Source organism: Macrosteles quadrilineatus, unplaced genomic scaffold (assembly GCF_028750875.1).
Source record: "Macrosteles quadrilineatus isolate MER2022 unplaced genomic scaffold, UCM_ALF_1.0 Scaffold_9__3_contigs__length_116548681, whole genome shotgun sequence".
Lineage (NCBI taxonomy): Eukaryota > Metazoa > Arthropoda > Insecta > Hemiptera > Cicadellidae > Macrosteles > Macrosteles quadrilineatus.
Genome location: NW_026542602.1, coordinates 7,158,818 through 7,184,845, shown reverse-complemented (window position 1 = coordinate 7,184,845; position 26,028 = coordinate 7,158,818). Strand labels below are relative to the sequence as shown.

The window sequence follows — 26,028 nt, the reverse complement described above, 5'->3', positions numbered from 1 at the left end:
CAGTAAAATCGTGAACATCTCCCGCGGGCCGCAATCACGGGGACATCATCATCGAAACTTGCGATCGCGGCAAAGTCGTGTTAAAAACCTCTCCCGTGGACTGCGATCATGATGACTTCATCATTGTCACCCGCGGCCGTGCCGAAATCGTAAACATTCCACTCGGGAAGCCATCACAGGAACGTCCTCATTGACACCCCCAGCCGCGGCAAAATCGTTAACATCTCCCGTGAACCACGATCACGGGGACATCATCATCAACACTCACAGCCGCGGTGAAATCATGAACATCTGCCGCGGGCCGCAATCACGTGAACATCATCATCGACACTTGCGATCGCGGCAAATTCGTGTTAAAACATCTCCCGTGGACTGCGATCATGAGGACTTCATCATTGTCACCCGCGGCCGTGCCGAAATCGTAAACATCCTCCTCGGTAAGCCATCACGGGAACGTCCACATTGACACCCCCAGCCGCGGCGAAATCGTTAACATCTCCCGCGGACCGCAATCACGGGGACATCATCATCGACACTTGTGACCGCGGCGAAATCGTGAACATCTCCCGCACACGGGCCGCAATCACGGGGACATCATCATTGACAACTCGATACAGCATCTACTTCGTAAACGTCTCCTGCGAGCTGCGATCATAATGACACATCCCCGTCACCTGCGGCCGCGGCTAAATCATGAACGTCTCCCGCGGGCCGCAATCACGGGACATCATCACAGGCACCCGAGGCCGCGGCAAAATCGTGAACATCTCCCTCGGTCCACGGAGACATCATTGTGGTCACCTGTGATCGCGGCAAACTGGTGGTTTAAAATAAATTATTTTTTTTAAATTTTATCTAAAAAATGTTTTTCCCAATCCTCTGCGGCCCCCTTTTGCTGGCGGCCCTAGGCCGCGGCCTAATCGGCCTAGTGGTAAATCTGGCACTGTTCATCTCACAGAGAAAAATGTGTTTGAGCTTAGCTCATTTTCTGACACCATCTTTTCCTCGGCTATTAAAATTGAGCTTAGGTCGAAAAAAATTCCTTTTGGTCGTAATGACAAAATATACTACCTTGAATCTTTTGTATATTGATTTCCTAATTCACACAGCAAGTAGGCACTTTCAATACACTATTTCACTTAGTCACAATGCTTTGGACATTTAATCTGGGTTGGCGTTGTACTTTCAATAAAAAACGCAAGATGATACAAGTTTTATAAAGTCTTCTGTAAAATTTACTTTTGTTCTTTTTTCTCAAATAAAATCTTTCCTTAAAAAAGCCTAAATTGGGCTAAAACTCTTCACACCCTTAAATTTTATAATTGCAAAACAATGCAAGAAAATTAATATTTTTCAATGCAACAGAGTTATTTTAGTCTAAAATCGCTACTGATAAGATTATTTTTATTTTTTTAATCATTTAAAGCCAAACTATTCCTCTACCAATCAACATTCGCCTAGCTCGTCCAATCTTGGCTTTGCATGACTTTCTCTCTGTTTTGCAGAAGTCGGATCTTCGACCAATCAGCCTTATGACAAATTGTGAACTGCGTAGTTGGCGCACCTGCTCCCTGTGTGCTGCGTAGTGGCACCCCTGTCTTGCTGCATGACTGTGATCGTTGCGTTGGCATGCAATTATTGCTCTTTCCTCGCATGTTTCGACGTTCAATTCAGTGTATTTTGCCCCATTTCAAACCTGGTTGGTATGATTGGAAGGATATAATTTCAAATTTTTGCTGGAAAGTAAACTGAGTATTAAATTTACAGTATTTATAATTTTCAATCGTACAATAAAGTAGTTGTGCAGTTTGAAATTGTAATACAATCAAAATGATACTGTTTAGCCTTGTCACATTTTATTGTAAGTATTGTATTAGTTTAGTCTTATGATAAGTCTGACTAACTATTGAGTTATATCAGTATTTAGCAGAGTATTCTCTTAAAATGGGAAAAAGAACAATATCCTTTAAAAATGAATACTATCTATAAGCATTAAACATTTTTTTTTTCTTGAATCTTGAAGCAGAATTATTTCTACCAACCAGATTTGATATATTTCTTAGTTTCAATTTACTTATATCTAGGGATGGACGAGATTGGATTTTTAGTTCGAGACGAGACGAGACGAGATTTTTTATTTCTCATAAAATTTCGAGACGAGATCGAGACGAGATTTCTCTTCTCATACACAACGGGAAATGCACGTTCGAAATTTTTACCTGATTTTTTAACATTGTTAGATGACTGTTTAAATACTAAAATAATGATAATAGGCAAGAATATTTACAATCTTTCATTAAATAACATCAGCATAACATTTTTTTATTAATCACGCCTAACTTATTAAAAATGCCTACGATTAGGAAACATGGTGATATCAGTTAGGATAGAGTTCAACTTATCCTAAAATAAAATAAATCATAAAATAAAAGCAATATTAATTTTTATAAAATAGTTACTTGTTTTGACTTTTTTTATAGTAATAAAACATTCCTCACACTGCTTACACTTAACAAAACTTCTCAAATGTTATTAAAGTAATATTATTAAAATAATGAAAGTAATATTTACATTAAAAGAATTAATTAAATAAGAACGCCTTCGAAAAGGAAACGCAACTACAACACGCTCCTGTATTGCGGGTATTGCATTGACTTTCTGCAGGCGTTTTTAATTTTTTTTTTTTTTTTTTTTTTTTTTTTTTATTCTCGTCTCGATAAAAATCTCGGCCAAAAAGTAATCTCGTCTCGTGTAACGAGATTGAAAATTTCCCGAAAATTTCCCGAAATTTCGAGACTTGACCATCCCTACTTATATCATCCAAGTGCCTTATTTTGTGTTACTTTGTTAACATTATTGGCCTCATTTCATCAAAAATCTTATTATTTTTTGTACCCGTTACATAAATTTTTATTGTTCCTGTTAACCATTGGCTTTAAATAGGGCTTTGTTGTTGTCCTCGATAAAATATGCATTAACATGTAAGGATAATTTATTTTGATTGCTTTAAAAACTGTGTTTTTTGTTGTTGACTTGGCAAATAAAACCTATTGCTGTAACTTAGTGAATTAAAATATAACTAAAAGTTTGAATAGAAGCTTTTTTTAAAGTGGATAAATTGTACTTAAAAACTAAATTTGAAAGATTTTCTGAATTTTATTTTGAAACTAAACTAGCTGAATCACTCATTTTTCAGTGTAGGCCTAATTTAAGCAGTTTAATTTTGTATAGTTATTTAAGTAGAACAAATGTTTAAAAACTAACTGTAATATTGCTAAACATATAAAACGGCTTTAAATCAAATGCACGAACAAACTTAATATTCAGTGTCTAGGTTATTTTTTTATTTTTGTGATATGTTTTAATTCGTGAATGCTTTGTATATTGCGATTCATGGGATATTTGTTGCAATACATTCTTAGCATAAGTTAAAAAAAAACACATTCCATGTGTAGGATTTTATGTCATTTAACATAGTATTTTGTTCTAAGATATTGTAATTTTTGTAACGAGTTGTGTATTTATTTAGATTTATAGGTTAAATATAGCTGATTGGATGTAATGTCGGTGTGCTCATTTTTATTTTACTCCTTTATATATTTTTAGCATGTAACCCCTAGTGTTGTTTTTGCTTGTTATTTGTTTTAACTTGCTCATATTTTTAGAGATTTTGACATTATTGACATGAGTTGTTAAGTGTAGAATTTTTTTAGGTTTTCATTAGCTTTTTACCCCAGTTTTACAATTTGTTTTTCCCATTTTCATCAAATTTTGACTATCTAGCAATAATATTTCCCCCACTTTTTATAACTAATGGACTTAATTTTAGTCTTAATTATTTAATTAAGACTCCATTTTTTTAGTCCTGTGATCTCAACCCATTTTCACACAAAAAATTTTTACTTCATCGCAATATTCATTTTATTTTTATCATGTTTCTTTCATTTTACTTTTGTCCAAATCTTATTCTGGAACACACTAGGATGTTGCAATATCAGCTGGTTTCAGAACTCAATGTGGTAAACGTAGCATTTTAAAGGCCTGGGTGAAACTGTCTGTTAGTTTCGTATTTTCTAACATGTAAGGTGTTGCAAGCCATTCTTTTGGTTTAAACCGTAAATTCCGGGACACACAGGGCTTCCAAAATATAGAACACTCTTTGTACTGTAAAATAAAATAAAAATTCTTTTACATCAACAATTGGGTGTACCCCAGTCAATGATAGCATAGTTTCAGCGACACCTTGTCAAATCTTTTGACCTCCCAGCTCAGTTAGTTACCTCAAACAAACTCAGCCTTTTTAAAGACCAAGACTTCAGAAATATTAGTTGCGTTTCATAAATTTACTCCTTGTCCAGTCAAACGAAGAAATCTTGAATCGTAGTTGAATTTGATGAGTGGAAAAAGTCTGTAAGCTGTACTAGAATTTGGTATGAGACATTTGATTTAAAATAATCGTCAGTTGCATGCTGAATATCCATTTATTAACAGTGTTACGTTGGTTCCCTTTTAAAGGTTGTAGAACGTGGTAAAATAAAACATGTAATTGCATGAAATGCTCCCAATTTTACTATGAGAGGGAGATGATTATAGGTTTAACCGCTATTCTGGTTTAAACAGTTTAGGGTCTTTGTATATTTTTTAATGTCGAGGAAAGTACTTACCTTACCTACGCGGCCACTCAAACGTCAAAAGGTTTTTGGCCTCGCCATCCAAGCGTGGATATGTTTTAAAATAAAATAAAAACCAGTAAGGTACTAATAATTGTTATTTTTAAAGGTAAGTTTTGATCTGAAAATTTTTTTATTTTATACTTGTGAACCGGGGGGGAGGGGGGGGGTTGACCTTAAACTATTTTTTATGATTATCAAACATTTGAATTGTTTTTTTACTGTTGATGACTTAAACAGAGTCAATGAGTAACCTTTTCTTCCTACATGTTTGCAAGACGACAACTTTGCACTGCATTAAACTCAGGATATTAACATTTAACGTCTGTATTGCCTACAGACAAAATGCATCCTATGGTTCACCATGATCACACGTAATACTTAATCTATGCAACATTTTGAATCATGAAATGATAAATTAGTTTGCCAAGCACGCTTATTTTACACATTAAGTTTCCATAATTTGATCATTTGTAACTTAAAACTTGCAGAATTTTTTTTCATTTAATTGAAAAAAAAGAAAAGGCTTAGATAAAAAATGTGTTTGATGATTTTGATGTGTAAAATATTATGGCAACTTAGCAAAGAACATCCATGGCAAAATTACATTTCCACAAATGGTTCAAGATAAGATAAGATATGAAGCTGACACACCAGGATGTGTGTTTTAAGCAAAGATGATTGAAGGATGAGTGTTGGAAGGACAAGTTGAGCTTTGTTGCTGTCTAAGATAAGCTGATTTTTTAGCCAGAACCACTTGTTTAAAGTCCTTTAATCAGGGATAGCTAATAATTTTTTAAATGAATATGAGGTTGGCAGCTTCTTTTAACCATGCATTTGCCAATACACTAGGCATTGGGCCTGTGTGTGTGTAACGTATCCACCGAAGTAATGGGCGATCCGATGCAGTGCAAGATTGAACTGTAGGCCTACTGGTAAAACTTAGTGGTGAGTACCAGAGTGCAAACCCACGACTGTGCTGTCATGAATCCGTAGTCCGTCGCACTATTCAACGACCCAACAACTCACTAAATTATAATTATTAAGTATTTAAGCAGGATTTCCCATCGCAGAAGATTGATTTTATCTTTATATCTCTAGGCTTGAGGCTTTGCAGCACAAATCATATACAACCTTCAACCATAAAATGTTGGAGAAAGATCAATAACCCGTAGTTCTTTGCGATAAACTCACCACTTGCAGTATTTATTCATTAGTGTTCATGCCAGTAGTATTTTGTATGAAAAAATCACAAACTTTTTAACCCATTGACGACGGAATTTTTTAAATTTATTAATATTTTTAGGGTATGTCCTTTTATGTCTTATCATATATGTATTTTAACACCAAAATACATGCCAAACAAGAAAAGTCTGTGTCCTCCTCTATACCAATGTAAAAAGGAGTAAAATAGCTGTTGTGTGGAAACCTAATTTAACTCACTAATGCCGTCAACTTCCACTTAAGCGGGACACCGTTTGTTAAAGGTGGACCCTCCTCTCCAGCTAAGCCACACATTAGCAAGCTCAATATAGAATTCACATTACGGGATTTGAACCTGCGCACGTAGAACTACCCCAACACTACACTCATGAGTAGTTACACTCATGGCAATGCCTTAGCCAACTTGGCTACCGCTACCAACCATGCCACCATCGGCCGAACGGGTCAATTGCCAGTATAAGCACACAATGTCACTAGCAATTTTAGGTTAGGTTCAACGTACCACTTGAGCTACACGATAAATATTAGACACGTTTGGCCAGGCACATTGTTTTTTTCACAAAATACATATTGAAAAGGTATAAAAACGTTACCTTTTAAAACAGTTGTTGATTCTGTTAAAATTGTAAAGTGTACTTAAGAGTGTTGTTATAGAGGTTGTGTTTTACTTATCCTGTATCTGTTACTGGTAATGTGGCAAAAAGTATTGTATATGACATATCCAGGTAGGTACTCACTAGAAATCGTGGAACCATGATGCTTGTACTGCTTCTCAGCCTTGTAGCGTAACATTATACAGTAGCAGTGGAAAGTACGAAGAACGTTTGTTGCTGTTATTTTCGCTCAATAGTAAAATATACAACCATTTTCTCTACTGTGTGTCACAATATTTTGTTCCACAGTTACAGGAGGGGCTCAAAGGAATTCTAGAGCAGGGGGGTACGACGCCGACGACCCCCCACATACCCCCCACCCAAAGAAGCAGACGACAGCTCCTAGCCAGCGAGTTGCTACCATCAGCTCGGGGTACAACGAGAAAACTATGCTGCTCTCCTCAGACGATGAATTCCAGTAATTGGTACAGAATATTCTCATTCTGCTAAAGCATTGACTTGTGTCTATAATATCTTTACAACGTGGTGCAGCTATCATTGTAATACAAACTAGACGGTTTTAAACTCTGTAAATGTTGTCGGTAATAAGTATTTGTATCTCGTGTTGAAAACCGTCGGAAAAACACAATTTTTGTTTGTCGTGATATTTTTCCCATTATGACAAAAGGTTGTGTAATTTTTAATAGTAATCTTAAAGTTATTTTTCTTCCTGAGTAGTTCTTAAAAGTTATGAAGTTTTGTATGATGAACCTTTGTGAAGAAATGTCAGAATAATAATAGTCGAATTGAACTGATAAAATCAAAACTTTAACATTTGATTACCTTTTAACACTTTTTGGATTATACCTTTGACTATCTGTATCCAATAGTCAATGATTATACTGTACTTAGTTTTTGTTTCAATCAAAAGTATTAGGAAAAAACACTTTATAATATTAACTGATTACATTTGTAAATATTATCAATGAAAGCACCAACGTTTTTTTTATATCTAAACTAAAAAAAATTGTCTAAAGTTTAATTTCAACTATCTTCAAGAAGAAAAAGTTAAAAATACAACTGAAACATATTTTGTTAAATTATCACACCTTTGAAAATTTATGTACGAGTAATTATGCATTGAATCAAGATTTTCAAATTTTAAAACATTTGTGAATTTTTTTATCGTTATAGCTTAATTATTAAAAAATGAGTCCGAATAACAAAACATAAAACTCAACGTTGATCATAAATAATTGCTCACAGAAGTTTCTAGTCATATATTATTACAAAACTCTTAACTACTTATCTTTTTGTTGTAATTTTAATACTAATGGTAAATATGTAAAAAGTTGTTGACACTAGGATAATGTACAACTAAAAGGCAAACAGTCCATTTAGACATAAAGCTGTGTCATTTATTGAAGTTAATAAGTAGTTTCTCGCTCATCCTTTACTTATGCTAACAAAATATAATTAATTTGTATTACTCTTCAAATAATCCAGTTGATCTTCATGCACTGTAAACATAAGCTGCCCACTTCTATAGAATTATTGTAATACATACTGTACAAATTTGTTTGTGATTAGTTTACGTTTACATCGACACAGATGAAGATTAGTAGGAAATTATTGTGTAAATATGGAATGTAGGGATAAGAGAGTGAGATGAACAAATATATACAATGTTTTTATTTTATTGATTTTGTTACACTTGCCAAAGATATATAATATAGTGTACTTAAGATATAAGACGACTAGTTGTACGAGTGTATTTATTTGTGTTATTATTTGGATATGTTTATCTTTTATGTTATTTGATTTATATTTAACAATACTTTGTAGGGTGATGCTGCTCTAGTTTTTATAATACTCGAATGACACAACAATTTTATTAGTTGACCGATTTAATTGACTATTTCCATAGGTTTGCGGGTATTAGTTATACTGAAGCTCATTAATAATAATCAACTTGTTGAAATAGTTTATTGTTTTGGATATTGTACTTACTTACTTGTATTTTAATTTGAGTTTAGTATTTTTTACAATGAGTATATTTCGTTTTTAAGACGGTTAGATAATTTTTTAAACTAAAGTAGAAGTTTAATGCCTTAATCTTTGTTTGAACATGAACAATCATCTTCATTCGTAGGCTTAAGTGGCCGGTTTCATCACTGAATTCTCTGTCTTCGGGTAAAACCGTGGCAAGTCGGTATTTATACTGTGTACATAACCAGACGTTTAGCCCATTCTATGATGAGGTATCCTATGCTGACAAAGAATTCCGTGACGAACAAATCATTCCAGATTTAAGTTGGTTTCCTTCCTGTGATATATATCTATATCAATAGCAACATTTGCTTTTACTTAAACCGATGATTTTTTCAATGATACATAATATTGTTTTTATTAGTCGTATTTCCTTTGTATTTGATTGTTTTGATTTGTTTTAATGTTGTTAAAATGGCCAAATGTAATTCCTTGTGTTGATGGTTTGGTGTTACTCAATCTTGGAGAGTTATGATAAGACGACAGTTCTAGCTGAAATATTTTTACTATTGTTTGGAGTTTATCTTCACTATAGCTTTTGGCTAAGCACTAGATATTTTGAATAAAAAATATCGTAAAAGGCATCTCTGTTTTGATTTAATCCCAGGTCTTTTTAATTTAAAAAAATTTTTACCATGTTTATCTACGTCAGTAGCATTTATTTAAGTTTTTTGAAAGGGAACGATCTTAATTCTGGTCCTGTTAACTATTTAACGTCAACCGATTCCTAAAAAAGCATCATTAATTGATAGTCCAATGACAACCGGCGTCGGAGTCTGCTAACAATCTCTTGGAATCGAACCAGCGACCTTAGACATGAAGACAAGCACCATAACCACTCGGCCCCCCAGACAACTTAATATCCCTCTTCTAGATTTTTCAACAATAGAAACAACTTGGATGCCCCTTGTATTCTCTAAGAATTGTATAAGAACTAATTTTTTTTAGTGTGTACGCTTGTGGTATTTTGTTTGAATCAATTTTGAACACTCGTTAGGGAATGCAGTCCAAACCTCTAAAACCGTACCTTACTTCTCTGTAGATCAGGTAATATGGTCTATTTAGCGGAGCTAAGATAAGATAAGACCGGAAAACATTTAAACCAAAGCAAAGTTCAACTAGTATGATGACGTAAATTGTACTTTCGTAATCATAAATTCATATTTTTCTAACATATTTATTAAGATCATAAAATACCTATGATTTTATTACTTTATATACTTTATAGAGGGGAGCCAGAATTAATTGTTAGTGCCACTGTACTTACTTACTTACTGGAGTGGCCTTAAGAAGTACTTGGCCTCGCCCACGCTGCCTCCAGGCGTCTCTTTCTTGAGCATCATTTTCATTCCTTCCCAATCTTCTAATGTCTTTTTGTACTTTATCCCTCCATCCTACGGTGGTCTTCTGCCTTCGGGGTTTCTATCAAGTAGGCTAAGTTATTTTTGGTTGAATTTTTACTTCTCATAGTAGCCTATGCTAAAACCATCTCAACCATGTACTTTTTTCTGATACGATGTACAGCATATAGTGCCACTATGCAAAATAAAAATACTTACCTTACAAACATTCCATACACTCTACTTTGATACAGGGTGAAAGAACGGTAAACGTTGAAATAATTCAAAAAATGTTTACTGATTGCACCAATAGTAACAACGGGTGCTTAGTGTGAGATTATACATACAGTACATGCGCAGCGCCTACTGTCGGACATAATGACAAACTTAATGAGGCCATCAGGCACTAGCACATATATTGCTTGCAGGGCGTAACATTGTACAGGGCATATTGTATGTTACTGTCTATTTCTCATTTAGTTGGAAGTCTAAATAGTATTTATTGATTAAATTTTTATCGGTTTAATTTTAAGTCGATATTTTGTTGATAAAGTATTTCTAAAAAGTTTAATTGATTAGATGGTGCATGACACTGCTGAACCTGAATATGTGGAGGATGAGTTTAGAATTTTTACAAAATGTAAGTTTTAGAATAAAAATAAACTTAATTGAATCAAGCTACCAACTCTATGTGTAAATCACTGATTTGATTTAGATAAAATATGGTAACCTTTTAACCAAGTTACAGTTACGTACTTAACTTATGAAAGGACATTTTTTAACTACAGCTTATTATACCCTTACGCCAAATCAACAAAACAAAAACTAACGGAGAAAAATGAATTTTAGACAATAAATACGAGTGGTTCATTCAGCCATGTTCTTTTTGGTAAAAAAAATGTTAAGCAGGAACATGTAAATGGATAATCACTGAGTGTACTCCAGTCTAAAATTCTAATTTCTCCCTTAGTTTTTTTCCTTAGATAGTTGTTGTAAAAGATGCTTTAGCTGTCCTGTCAGTTTTACTGGGTTAAGTTGGCAATATAAATCATTGTCAGATTGTTTAATCTGTCAAGATATTACAACTCTGAACGTTTGTGCCAATAAATTACATTTTCTATTCATTCATTCATTCATAATTTATCAATTCATTCATCGTCAATGGCTCAACTCAACTACGTTCATTTTACTCCAAATTTGACGGCAACTTTAACATAGAAATTGAATGTGTAGTCCTGTCAATATTCAAAAGATTAATGCTTAACACACAATTAGGCGTGGTTTTCCTTTGATTTATTTAGTTTCAAGTAAGCGTTTATTCAAATTAAATATATATTTTGGGTTTAAACTTTTTGCATTAAATAACCGGTCGCAAGTTTTAATGTTTTTTTTAAATTTAGTTGTAATGAAATGTAGTGTGTCATTTCAAAAAGCAATAACCTCTTGTATTAGGTATGTATATCTGTTTGTGTACAATAGTTTCATTTTTTACATTGCTGTTTCAATATTTTAAAGGAAAATCATTTTACTTGATTGCCTGATTCAATTTTTAATGTTATGTTAACCGGTTTAACTATGTAAAAATGTTTTCTTCCATTTAAATATGAAATAGACAGTAGGTGAAGACATGGTTGGAATTAGGCCTAAAACATAGCTTAAGAAAACAATTTGACTTAGGTCAAGTTAACCGACAACTCCCATAAACTCTGTAACCCTTCTAACATAAACCTTTTCCTCAATCACATTTATTATATTTACAAAAAGATTGTTAATTATTTCCTTGAATACAAATTTAACAATATTACTAAGTACCAAAGTTAGCTTAACAAACATCAGTCAACAACTTTTAGTTTTTTAGTTTTCTTATCAGAAACTTTATGTTTTGTTTTATAAGTATATATTTCAGCAAAGTAGTATACCAAAGTATAGGAATGTTATGAGTAAAATGTTAAAGCATAGTTTAATACTTTGCGCTTAACCGAATATAGGCCGTTATAAACATAGCATATCTTGTGGATAAATAGTTGTAATTCGGTTTGCTAGTAAACACATAAATTTTAACACTGTGAATCAAACTTGTAAAACAACTCTTTGTAAATTGTGTGGAATACTTTACAAACTCATTGATTGTAAATTTATACCCGTAACTGTATCTAATTAAAACTCTAATTAAAATCTTTGATTCATCAATGTTAGCATTGTCAAAAATATAACGAATACCGGTACATAAGAATATTCTGCAAAAGAATTTGTTTTTGGATGTGATTATAACGATCAAATATAACATGAGTCGTGTTTTCCAATCATGTTTTCTGTCTTGAAGAAGAACATAACTGTAAAAAAGTGTTTAGATTTTTTCTTTGTAAAATTTTTATACTGTCTTCATGATGGTGAGGTTTTTTTCTGGTTAGCAGTAGATATCAATTAGAAAATCTAGTTATTTTCTTACTTGAATTGATTTTACTTTACCTTCAATGCAGTCTTAACAATAATTACTATTGGGAGTAACATTGGTGCTTTAGAGTAAATTTAAATAAGTATAATTTGTGCACGAAACTCATGGGAAAGTTTGCAGGTAAAATCGTTACACACAGCCTCTGGTTTTAATAGCTCTGTCATTCAATTTATAATTAATTTTTTTTTTTAAACAACTTAAAGTGCAGAATAATTAAAAATCGTACAATAATGTTCTGTTTAAAATTTAAATTCTTGAACGGAAATTTCTGAACAGTCAAATTCCAAACACAATTTTGTTAAAGCTAGATTTTGCAGGTTTACTTTTTATTTTTACAGAAATTATAGGAACAATAGATTGTAATATAAATCAACGACATATGATTCATATCATACAAAATGCAACTTTCAGATAAAATTGGTAATCATGTAACTAGATATGTACACAGCCTAAAAATATAACCACTACAACAGCTTCTACGCTATTTGATCCCTTTCATTGAATGTGTAACACAACTGGAAACGTTTTGTAAGCTTACGTAACAAAATACAGCAACGCGATCCAACCAGCTTCACCGCTTTAGTTGAAAGTTGCCTGTTTCGATTTGAGCAACCTTAATTCCCTACTTACATTTTATTTTGCAGAAACAATTTTACATTTTCGTTTTGTCTTACAGAAACGATTTTCAATAATATAATACACATTTCAGCTTTGCGGATCTAGGTAGGAAAATAAAACTTGTAAAAAAGGAGTTGTGAGTCCAATACGAATGTACAGTAGAGCACGGTGTGACAGAGTTTTTATTATACAAACACTCGCTTTCGCACGACACTCGTTCCCTGAGTCTGGCTCGATTAGTCTACGGAATGCTTGAAGGGGTGAAGTCTTGACGACTACAGCGGAGGTCGTTGTTTTTCTGCCGATATGCTTGTGAGTGGAGTCGGGGCATGGCCCTCCCTACACAAAACAGCAGCTTGGTTAGAACATCTAACAGTTCCTCAAACAATGTTTGTAGAATTCATCTCTGTAAAAAGTGTACACAATATGTTAGTACAATTGCATACATTAGCCAGACTGTTACTTTTCAACATAGGATGTTCTATCTACATACAGCTTCATTATAGTTTAGTTTTACATGTTACCAAGTTTGTTCATGAATAGGATATTGTGACCAAAAATTTATCTTTTTTTGATTAGCAGTAACAATCAGCAAGATGTTGGTCAACATAGTGATTTCCTCGCTTTCCCCACATCACACTTAGTAAATTAATCTTCTAGGGTTAAAAAAAGGACGCATCTTCTACCAAACAACTCAGTTCTCAGTTAAAATAATTATTCAGCTAGGCCTATAACTCATCTTATTTATGGAACAGCCCAAACCCTGTTGTTGGGTAAACTCCCTTGTTACTGTCTAACGTTGACCTTATGTCAGATAGCCTCATTAATTGATAACCCATTGACAAATGACATTTGGGTCCAGAAAAGATCTTGCTTGAAATCGAACCAGCGACCTTCAGGTTTGAAGGCAAGCTTACCACTCGGCCTACCAGAAAATTAAGGAAAAGGGACGTTTAAAGTTTCATTGACAAGGAACTGACCAATTGAAATACTATCGGGGACTTCTCTGGGTGAATGGAGACACATAGGCTGTTTCTCACCTGTGACTGCTATGAGGAGTGGAGCGGATGGTGAGAGGTGGAGTCACCGTGGTGGAGCAGCAGCTTCGTCTCCTCTGTGGGAGAGTGCTCCATGGGAGGCGGCGGAGGACAGATGTATAGTGGAGGGGGAGCCGCAGTCGAACCCAGCAGTTCCTGCAGCAACGTCATGTCCGAGGGGTTGTTGGAGGCGGCGCCGGAGATCCCGACAAACTTGATGGGAAGCGCTTGAGGTTTGGTGGCGTTGGGTGACCGCAACGGACCTGAAAATGATTTGAGAGTGACCCTCAAAACTATGGTAAGTGTAAAACGTATAAGTACAGTTGGCACTGGATGATTCAACAACATATTGTCAGACTAAGTGATTCTACATTACGACAAATGAATGGCCTAAGCCTATTAGTTGTTGGAATTTGATTTGTGTTATGACAAGAGACTTGCTTGTCGGACATTTGAGTATGGTTTCGTAGTCCTTATAGTGATTAGTAATGGTTAGTGTGTAGAACTGGTACATTTACTTGATTGTTTTTGGTTATGCTTTGGACTTTGGTGCATAATGACCAAAGTCATTATTAAAATAAGTGGTTATTAAATTCATTAAGAAAATAAGGTTATACACTTCAATAGAATTTTGTCAGAAAATTGTATTGTTATTGAGATTTAATTCTTCCTCCTACACTTGACGTCACTTGAGTTTGCTGTTCTTAGTGATGGCTGAAGTCTTCTAATTGTTTACCAGAAAAGACCTCAGCAGATTAAGCTGTTTTTTAATGTGTTTTGTCTCGTCAGATGCAGATCTACAGCAGATTCAAGCTGTCATTTTACTTCAACAAACTTAAATTACAGAGTTTTAGTTTCAGAAATGTTGGTGAAGAAACATGAATCTACTAATCCTGGTGTAACTAATCCTGATTTACACCAAAACAGAAAACCCCCATTGAGATGGCCAATAAATAGCTTATGTTTGGTTAGTTGTATATATTCTTAGTGTATTTTTATAGAGTTTTGTGTAACTGTGTCCCAACCTATAGCTCTGAGTGCTGGCGGGCTCTTGCCAGGTGAGTAGTCTGAGCCGGCCCCCGAGGCTGAGTCCGATATCAGTTTCTCGGTTTCCGGGTCATCGTTAGTCCGACCTCTGTGGTTTGCGCAAGTCTCGTGCTTCTTCAGAATGGACTTGGACCTGCGGTGGGTCTCCGGAGTTGTACAACTTCTGCTGTCAATGGAGTCAACAGATAGTGAAGAACGGCTCTCCCCATTTTTTGCTGGAAACAAATTTTACTTTTGTAAAGTTTGCTAGAGTAATAATACTATGGTAAGTTAAGTAAGGTAAGGTATTTATTTGTGCAAATGGAGTTTTTAATGTATACCTAACTTACGTCATGTTTGAGATAGAGGTGGTTGTTATTTAACATTATAGGGCAAATAATACGGAAGTGTAACCTATTACCCTGTTAATATTTTACTGAGTACTTATTTACCCTATTTTAGTAACGTCATCTAAACTGTTTAAATGAGCAAATGAAATAACTATCCCGCTAAATGTGGTCCTCCTATTAAAAGCATTAGGTATAGTACTTTGGCCTTAAATTACTATTGAGAATAGAATTATTTTTGTAACGTTACCTGAACTGTTAGAACAATCAAGTGAAATAACGCTGATTATGTCTTCCTATTAACAGGTTTCTGGCTGAAAAGTCTTTGACGAGGTAGTAATGGGTCACAAAAATAATAATATTATTTCACCTAATACCGAAAAGAAAGGGAAGGTTCCTGACTATTATTGCACAGTAACGGCATTTCCCACCTCTAGTTTGACACAAGTTTGTATTTTGGTATTTTTTTGTTTAAAACAGAGCTATTTTAGAACACTTTGATAAAGAAAAAACCCTATCAAAAATGTATTCAGAACTAATCTATGGAGTGTAAAATGAATTCAGAAAACTTCTAAACTGAAAGATCTGGCCATTCTATTCATAATAAAATTATTATAGTTAGCTATTGTTTATACAGCTTTCTAGGTAACTTGGGAAGATGTTTTCTAAATCAAAAGATATATTATTGGCACTGTACAAACTTTACAAACATTAAAATTAAAATAGCGTCATAGGTCCTTCAAGTTAGTCACATGCTTATTTCAAGCTATAAGCGTACTTACAATTTGATTAATTATATTTTCTCTGGTTTGTAGGTTTCAATTGTTGTATGAAACAACACTTTATAAATATAACCATTATTTACCCGGCTTACTAAGAGTTTGAAGGCCAAATAGATGCTGGTTTATGATTCGAGTGGCGGTGGCGAGCGATTTTGAAGGCATAAACGAAGGTCTTCGCCGCTTTATCGTCTCCAAACTCTCTTGTGATTCTCGGCCAAGAGATTCTCCCAATTTTGGCTGAAAAGTAAAATAAGTGTTAAATAAATGTATTAAATAAAAAATAAGCATTTACAATGCTGGTTGCCAGATTCACTGCCATGAAGATAAATTTCCAAAATATTCATTGCAAAAAGATTAAAAAAGAATTTTCCTTCTTAGCACTCCTAAATACATAGGCCATTTGGATTTTCCTAAAAGCTATTGGCAAATTTGAGACATGACATAATATTATAGATTATACAGGAGAATTGGCTTATGGTGGACATTTTAAGCACTGGTCACGATTTTTGTATTTTACTGCTGAATGTAAAAAAGTTCTCTTTCCACAGTGCTTAATACAAGTAAATTTTCATTCAATCTGTCTTATATGTCTTATGCAGATACTAATTTCTCCAGAAAAAATAAAATACTAAGACCACACTTACTTATTCCTGACTAAAAGAAATGAGGTAACTCATGACTATGTGCCCCTTAGTACCCCTCAAGACTCTATTTGCCAAGTTAATAATAACAGCTTGAAACAGATATTTTTTTTTACTTTTTGGTACGGCATGTATAAAAATATATTGATGTGATGTAGTAGGGAGGGATTAATCCAAAATAAAAAAATAAGTACTGATTTTATGAATCAAAAATTTATAGATATTTAGTCGACATAAATTTTGCACGGCTAATGTGGCATTGATAAATTTGTTCAATACATTGTTTTATTACAAATATTACTTACCAAATCTTCTAAAAATACTGTAATCAGGTAAAAAGAAACAGAATATATACAGGAAACTAAGAAAACCAGTCTATGTGCCTCTAACAGTAAAAAATTCTAAATTTTTGTGAAAATTTCTATGATGACACACACTATTAACACACAAACATTAAGTAATATTTCTATATCTATAATGAATTTATGCTCTATTCTATATAAACACACACAAATAGACGTAATGGCATCCCTCAAAAAAATATTTTACACAATTGACATGATACTTGTTAATTTCCAAGTAAGAATCTAAACTGAATGGAATTAATTATTATAGTTACTATCTCATACTAACGTACTTGAACCATAATAAAAATTCTATACTCCACCTAACTATCATTTTATCGGGGTTTAAAGGGGTCAAGCATTAAACTAACTTCAGAATAAAACATCTCTAAGCTAAATACAGAATATTAACAACCATTTGAACTGAAACTAGCAAGATTTTTGGCTATGAAGGTTTCTAAATCATCACAAATCAAGTTTAAAATTTATAAACAAACGATCAAATCTAACATCTACCACAAAGGGTTAATTGTTAAGTTGATTTTCATACCAGTTCTTGGAAATCATCCCTTACTTGTCCCCAATATGATGGTGATTTGCAAGTATTCGAATGTTTAATTACAACTTTGTTTGAATCAAATGGTTGAAAAAGTAGTTTTATAATTTATTCTGAACTGATTTGGGCAGTGTTATAGTGTATTAAGAGGGAATTTATTGAAAAGTTTTTTTATAAAAATACCAACAATAATCTTAAACATTTTAGCGAGCGATTTCATTTCACATAGTGAATTCTTTGAATTCTATAAATTGGTTTACTATTATTATTATTGAATCTTGTGTAATTTTTAGAGGATACTTTTTGTAGATAGTCACTAAACAAACCAATTACTTTGAAAATTAGTATACTCCACAATATATTTACATGTTTATGTGCTCTGTAATACAGTAGTTTGGTTAAAATTAAACAAGAATGTCTATGTATTAAATTTATTTATTATGGACTTGTCCTTATGCCTAAAATAATGAATTATTTGAGGATTTGTGATAAATTGAGCAAATCTAGGTGAAGGCCAAAATCTGAAAAAAAAAACAAAAAGTTTATACATAAGTTCTAAGTATTTTAGGTGAAAAATACTACTAAAATCTTTTTTAAATGGAGGATACATTAAACTATTCAATGTTACAAAATAAGTTCATATAAAAATCAGAACTACAAAATCTGTGTTCATTGTTTTAGAAATGTTTGCCTCATGTAAAACAAAACCTAACAGATGGAAATTGGATTCTAGTGTGGAAGTAATGAAGAACGTTGTGATGCAGGGACGTATTAAAAATATATGAGGCCCCCGGCAGCTCTCACCAGAGAGGCCCCTAGCTATATATTCTGATTCTTCGAAGGTTAGAACTTTGGCAGAGGATAGAAGAGCTTGGAGGCACATGGTTGGCGAGGCCAAAAACCACCTAGGTTTCCAATGGCCACAGGAGTAAGAGTAAGAGTAAGTAAGAACTTCAACTCAATAAGTGAACTTTAATTTCCAACAATCCGATCGGCAAAAGCACCTAAAATACAAGCTACTAAATAAGTCTAATAATTTATTAAATAATAATATTCGGAGTTGTGACAGGTTGCCGAATGAAACAACGAAAATGCACTACGAATAATAATTTATTTACTTCATTTATGATAAAAACAATAGTGAAGTGTTTAGCTTCCGACTTGCTGTATAATCCTATAAATTTAGTTTACAACACAAATAAGTTATTGGGGGACATAGCCTCCCGAGGAGGCTATGGGGAAAGGCGACGCGACGCGGAATTTACATGACCGATTGAATTGGATTTAGAATTTAGACTAACTCAACTGAGTGCGCGCTTCCCATAGCCCAGAGTTGGGCGTGGAGGGGAACCAGCCAATCACGTTGCGGCTATGCCGCGTGACGTCAGTGCAAGCCCTGGACGGTGCTGCTGCCTAACGATTCATCAGGGCATTAGGCAAACTATAGTTGCGCATTAACTGATTTCATCGAGCGACTTGCTGAGCTGTATCAGCAAATTCCAGCCATGCGCGTTACACTTTCCGAGAACGTTGGCCTGACCCAGCGCTGAGCCACGCTGACGGAATATTCCATGGTGAGGCAACTGGTTGACGCAAAAAGCTGGGAGGTTAACAGTCCAATATTACATACCCTCTTTTTATATTTGAAATAAAGCAAAGCTTCTGTGACGGTAAAGACAGGGTTTCCTGAGGGTGTAACCAAAACCTCCCCAACTGATATGTAATGGGTCTGGGAATTTTTGGGACCGTCACATCCCCCTCCTCCTCAGACCTTGCTGACCCCAGCAAGAGGTACAGCAGGAAGCAGTGAGCGAGCCTTGCACCTGAGGACTCTCAAATCTCCATACTATGGTTCTCAGCCACAGAAATCCGGTCAGCGAAGCCCAACGCCACACCAAGGCCAATTTAAACGCCTCGTAAAATGTAACTTGATGAATTTAAATTTTCCAAACAAAAAAAACCCATTAAAAGAAAATCATATAATTGAACCCTCTAACGTCATCGCCTTTCCCTGTTAATGCCATAAATTTAACTAATTACATCCATAACTCTGGATTCCAAAAACACTAACATTCAACCTACAATCCTTACATTATATATAAAGTTATTCAATTTAAACAGCAAGTCGAAGCAAAAGAATGAAAAACAATAAAAGACAACAAACTACAATAGATAAAATCCTTCATAACTGGACCTAACACTAACAGTAATAAACCATTTTAGTAACGATACATTAATTTTAAATTTCAAGAATAAAAATCAAACAAACAGATTCAAAGCTATCCTCATCAAGTAAAATTCAAACGATTATCGCTACTGCATTAATACAGTTATAAATCAACAGCTTAAACAAACAATAATAGTTATGTTCATCTCGGACAATGCTTGCTTCCCTCGGATGAGAGAATACACAGACCCACTTATCTTCGGTAATGATTCAGAGCAAGCGCTCCTGCCATGCTGGTTAGTAGTCCTTAGAAATATAAAGGTAACAGTGAATTTAGGCAGTCACAGCCTAATCTATAAATTCTCCCCCGGTAATACCACGGGATGTATTACAAGTTGGTTGATAAATTTGAATGTAAAGCGAATACGGTTTGCAGCAAATATTTCTCAGCCGAATATAAGGGGCGTTTACAATTTTCAACTTAATTTAGTTTCGTTAATACTGAATATAATGTACCAAATGCCGAAACGAAGCAAGCACTGTAGAGCAGAACATGGCACTACTAAGTGTCAACAACAATGAAAAAAAAACTATTATAACAAATGAACATATTAGATAAAAAAAAGAAAGATACTTATGAGTGCATGCAAGCAAATTCAGTAACAATCATGAACTAATTAAACATAGAAACTGATAACTCCTAAAACTCAACTTTTACTTTTCAACTAAGTTTCCCATGGCTAAAACAAAAAGCCAACCAAATATACCTATCTAAATAAATAACACTTACCTAAACAAATAATGAAATAAATAATCTAATAAATAAATAAATAATAATAAATAGCAAAATCCGTTAAATGACAATTTACTGGGTCATGGGTCTGGCTACCGAGGTTGAAGGTGCCGGCCTACCTCCAAACAAGGCACATTGGCTTGACAATGTCCAAAATAGAGTTACCTTTGTTATTTGAATTGAAATAAATTTGATTATAATTTTTATCAGATAAGAAAATATCATAGTCCAAGGCCAAGGGTACGGTCCAGCATTATTAGATGGTAGGGAAGGATAAGGGTAATTAGGAAGTTAGTAGGACTGCAGCTGCTTACTTTTCCGTGTTGCCTTGACTCTTGGGCCATACACACTCACTGAGGAGTACATTTTCTTCATTTAGAATTTAAATTTCCCCTATAAATAGCTGTAAAGCAAAATTTTTGGATCAAACTTTAACAAGCACAGCCAACCCAATCCACTAACCAGCAAAGGAGACACGACACACCAGTGCCTAATGGTGTGACTAAAAATGGAAAATTACTAAATTTATAGTTACAGTATATAGGCATCGGACTGCTACCAAACATCACGTACGAGTGTGCATTGTCCTATGGCGCCTACTTGTAAAACCGATAGTCCTTTTTAACAGTACATTAATAAAATACTTATGAAATAGTTACACACAAAGAATACTAATTATATAATAATGGAAAAAGAGAATATATTAATGTCTGGAGCTCCATTTAAAAGTGTCCTGCCACTTACTTATTGCGCGCACTGCACTAGTCAACTTACGCCACCCAATGTGACTGCAATCGGGGGCGGTTTAGTTCAGCAACAAGTTGCAGGCTGGGCATGCCCTGTCTATCCTCCGCGGAAGGCCTGACCTCTACACTGGAGCGCTCCGGTTCCATCTCCCTTACTGCTGGTGCCTCTTCCTGATCTTGTGTAGTTCTCGCAACAGCGGCTCGCAGCCACAGGGCTGCTCTGCGTCTCCACCTGTAAACGAGAAAACAGCTATTAGAATAATCGAGATGGAGAGGCCACCCAGTTTCAACTTTTCAACATTCTTTAGTTGCAAATGATGGAATCTGAGGAGCTGGAAGGCATTCTCAAAAGAATACTCCTTTACGCTCAGAGTGCCAAGCTGGTAATTATTTTGGCTACTTCTCAAGGACGTCCTTTAAACATTACATCACAAATACACACGTCATGGCCATGACCAGGGAGGCTCTTAGCTCCACCCCCCTCTACAGCTCAAGCGCAGCTGGTAGTGGCTAACAGGTTCTGTCAGGCAGGCGTACGCAGGCGCGAGCAACAGTCAAAATGAAATTGACACCAGGGGAGGCTCTCCTTCCCTCTCCCCTTCCCGGCTCCAGTGCAGCTGGAAGTTGCCAACGGGTTTCGTTGGGCAGACATACGCAGGCACGAGCAAAAATATGCACTCTATCTCTCGCATGTCATCGGGAGGGACTAATGACAGAAAAATTTCTCAAAACAAAAAAAAAATAAAATAAAAATAACCAGGACTATTAGAGTCCTACACGAGCTTATTGCTGCCGAACGAACAGCAGGCCAAAACTCATCAGTTCACATAATGCAGAGTCCTTGCTGGAGCTCAGGCATATCATGCGACTTCAACTTCACGAACAGTCCCCCACCGAAAAGAAAAAACAACACGGCTAGCGCTTACAACAGAAGGCTGCTGATTAATCAGGCAGGCATTCTGTAACTATTAGCAACCAAATCGTTAATGGTTCTGATCAGAGATCTCAAACTACAAAAAAAAACAGCAAAACAAAATCCGGACCTAGTCCACAGGAGATTCACCATGTCGCCGTGTGTATTGTAATACTGTACGGACAAGCAAGGCAATCTCAATCACGGCCAGCCACCTTAGGGCTCAGACCAAACTACAACCATGCACAATCAAAGGAAGCCCATAACTAAATGGGGCGTGCCTACAATGTACAAATTAACTATATCTTCTTAATTCTTATCTTTTTTTTTTTACTTTTTTCCAGAGGAGTCTAAATTTTCATTTAATTAATTTAATAACAAAAAATAAAAAAATAAAAGAATTTAAAAACAAGGCTAAAGCGAGTATACTTTACCCCAACTTAGCTCAGGGCCAATAATTTGTAATCACTTACTATTATTATACTTATACAACTACTCAAACCAATTCCACCCGCAGGGACAATGTTGAACTACTGCTTCAACAGCTGGTCCACCGCAAGGAGACTCCATGTGCCTCGATCAACGGAGACAGCAAGAGACTGGCTCACACTCCTATACAAAACTGTAGGATGTATAACAAACAAAAAAAAGGGTTATCCTATGCACATCAATATATTGGTAGGCTACTAATTCACCTCCAGCATTGAATTTTTATAAAAAAACATTTTCCTCCTACTATCATCAGCATTGCTTGATTTATTTTCCCTTAACAAGAAACAAGGACAACGGTATTTGTATTCTTCTAACTATACACCACAGAATCCTCTGGCTCTGGGCGAGGGGTTAGCCACGGCTTAATCACAAATGTTACCGTACCGGATTTATTTAGGTTAAGGTCCTGTCCAAAGCAGGAGCAAAAGAAGATACACTCCAAATCTTCCCCCATACCGAACACACATTGTGAGAAAATTGTGACATTTCCCTCGGCTCATTAGAAACTCAACATATCGGAAACTAATGTTTCTTCTGTAGATAAAAGCAATTCATCTCAAAAACAATTTATTATTATTTTTTTTTTTTACAAATACGGAATGAATTACAAATTTATATTTTCAGCTCGTGAGTCAAAACTATCAAATTAATAGTTTACCTCTGTAACATCACATATGAGTTTTGAACTGACTTCAATCATTCAATAGTGCTAGCTGATGATAGCAGCTAAACAACAGTTCTTCAAATTTCGGTTTTTATTTATAAATCCGATAACCAATTTCTAATTATTCCAATGTACCTAAATAAATAAAGATCAATACATTATTTCAGTATGAAAAAAAAAGGAATGGCAACTAAACACAAACATCTCTAATTACTCAGTATACTCACTCAGACTTGGACCAAGCGTTCAACGAATGGTAAAAACCTCTTGCAATGCTTAAAAAAAACTCAAAAATTAATCCCTCTCCTGGATACCTACACAAAAAAAAACATTTAAACTCCTCTTTTTAGTCCTTCCACATTGCACACCTACTTTGTGTACACACCGACGTCTCATCAGAGGGTCTGCGAACCCCTAACAGTTCCAACAGAGCACCTGCTGAATCACGTAATATCTTAACAAATCGCGGCTAGGTTTGTTGGCCCACGCCGCGGCCTTTACACGCTAACCCAAGTTTCTAGCAAAACCCCAAGGGTTGCTTCAATTTTTTTTACGTTTTTCGTTTTTACTTTTTTTTTACTTGTTACTCATTAGTTGTCCACTTTACATAATATACACAAATTTTAGAGACCAAATCACATTACGAATCATACAAACTCAAATTATTTCTCGCTGCGTTCCACAAAACTTGTTAAGTCTGGTAAAAGAAAAGTTGGAATTTATTCAGCTACCGTACCTAAAATATCACAATAAACCATCTTCTAGATATCCTTACTTTAAAAGTAATTTATTTATAAACGTGCACAGTCATCACGGAAAAAAACAAATTTTTTCCTACTTAGGCCTACTTTATTTTCCATACCCGAGTGAAATGGCAAGGCATCAATACAGAGGCAAGCAACATCCCGGATGGCTTTGAGGTGAGAAGGCAAGTCTTTAGAGAACAAAATTATGTCAAAAGAGACAAGGCATTTCCCAACCTTCAAGCCCGTCAGTAGGCCAGTAATGCTGACATCATTTAAACTAATAATTTTTTAATCAATAATTCCCATGGACTACACTGCTAATCATTCAAAGACAACAGTAATTATATTCTGTTTCATAATTCTATTTATTGACCACTTCAAAGGACATTTAACAGTCACTGGCGTTTACTGAACGACCCAATGAGCTGTCCCGACTAACAAATGTTACCTTAAACAGATTAAAATGAACAAGCTAACCACATAGAATCTGAATATGTCCTGCCACAGTAGGCATAGGCCTACATGACGGCCATCATTGGAACGCAGCTAAAATAAATTTAGTTTTACAAGTAACAATACACTTCAAAAGTTCTTACGTAAGCTTCAAAATCACATATTCCATGATAATTAGTAAAATGTTCCTCACTTTCCTTTACTCTTACCTTAGGCTATATTTCAAAATTCATTTGTTATAATTTTTGTTGCAGGCATTAATCAAAATAATTTAAGTTTACAGTCGGTCATTATAATAGAAAAACAATTCCTTAAGTCAAAATTATTGCCTCAGCTTCTCTGAACACTTAATTGAAATATTCATAGCCTAACTTTATACGGGTTACCAAAACTTAACTTAGTTTATCTCCAATTAATTTTTCCAATTAAATCTAATTATTCCGCCTTCCCCCAATAAGTTAAACTTCACCAAGGCACGGCCTAAACTTTATAGGAATATGCTACTAGATTAAACCATCAAAAAAGTTAGCCTAGTCAACTGTTAACTTAAGCTCAGACAGTAATCACAGGAACAACGTTAGGCCTATCCTACTTAAGCCAACAACTTCAATCATTTCACCCTTTGATTACACAACAATTTTTAACTATTTAAGAACAACTTTAGCCTTGGTAAGCTTCCCAATTAAATATTTTTGAAAACCAAATAAAAATATATAAGCCAGTTACTTAATTTATAAACTCACCTGACCTTTTACGCACATCTAACCTTAGTTTCCACAACCGAGCAGACGCAGAAGCTGAAGTCGAAGTCTCTGAAGTTCGAAGTTTTAAACTGCAGACGACAACCCATTGCAGTGGGAGCAAAACGAATTAAAACACGTAAAACGACGGGAGCAGAACTGATACGGACTGAGCGAGTCGCGACAGGGAATTACAACGAAATTATGGTTTCTGACTAAGTAATTGATTGCGCGATAATAATTAAATAGCCAATTAATTTAGGACTCTTGAACCTAACCCCGAACCTGACACCAAATGTGACAGGTTGCCGAATGAAACAACGAAAATGCACTACGAATAATAATTTATTTACTTCATTTATGATAAAAACAATAGTGAAGTGTTTAGCTTCCGACTTGCTGTATAATCCTATAAATTTAGTTTACAACACAAATAAGTTATTGGGGGACATAGCCTCCCGAGGAGGCTATGGGGAAAGGCGACGCGACGCGGAATTTACATGACCGATTGAATTGGATTTAGAATTTAGACTAACTCAACTGAGTGCGCGCTTCCCATAGCCCAGAGTTGGGCGTGGAGGGGAACCAGCCAATCACGTTGCGGCTATGCCGCGTGACGTCAGTGCAAGCCC

General features: G+C 34.9%; 2 protein-coding genes and 1 long non-coding RNA gene across 9 annotated transcripts in view; 1 reads left to right on the top strand and 2 right to left on the bottom strand.

Annotated features, from left to right (window-relative positions):
- The window catches only part of LOC129004075 (transmembrane protein 184B-like), a 34,075-nt gene extending 26,594 nt beyond the window's left edge, over positions 1-7,481 (top strand). The window contains exon 9 of one of the 2 annotated variants that reach the window (XM_054432462.1): positions 6,797-7,481. In XM_054432462.1, coding sequence (XP_054288437.1) covers positions 6,797-6,969 — 173 coding nt within the window. In that variant the 3' untranslated portion in view covers positions 6,970-7,481. Of the gene's footprint in view, positions 1-1,505; positions 3,563-6,796 lie in introns of those variants that run through there. The other variant, XM_054432463.1, reaches the window with a different exon arrangement.
- A 2,693-nt stretch (positions 7,482-10,174) lies between these two features.
- Positions 10,175-26,028, bottom strand: part of LOC129002876 (potassium voltage-gated channel protein Shab-like) — a 55,352-nt gene continuing 39,498 nt past the window's right edge. For 4 of the 6 annotated variants that reach the window (XM_054430984.1, XM_054430981.1, XM_054430985.1 and 1 more), the window contains 4 exons: positions 16,225-16,378; positions 15,012-15,248; positions 13,990-14,249; positions 10,175-13,288 (listed from right to left, as the gene is read on the bottom strand). In XM_054430984.1, the coding sequence (XP_054286959.1) occupies positions 13,999-14,249; positions 15,012-15,248; positions 16,225-16,378 (642 nt within the window). In that variant the 3' untranslated portion in view covers positions 10,175-13,288; positions 13,990-13,998. Of the gene's footprint in view, positions 13,289-13,989; positions 14,250-15,011; positions 15,249-16,224; positions 16,379-17,985; positions 18,204-26,028 lie in introns of those variants that run through there. The other 2 variants (XM_054430982.1, XM_054430986.1) reach the window with 2 other exon arrangements.
- On the bottom strand, positions 18,775-23,575 carry LOC129002877 (uncharacterized). The gene is made up of 2 exons (XR_008491602.1): positions 22,804-23,575; positions 18,775-21,620 (listed from the first exon to the last, which is right to left on the bottom strand). It is a non-coding gene; the product is annotated as an uncharacterized LOC129002877 (long non-coding RNA).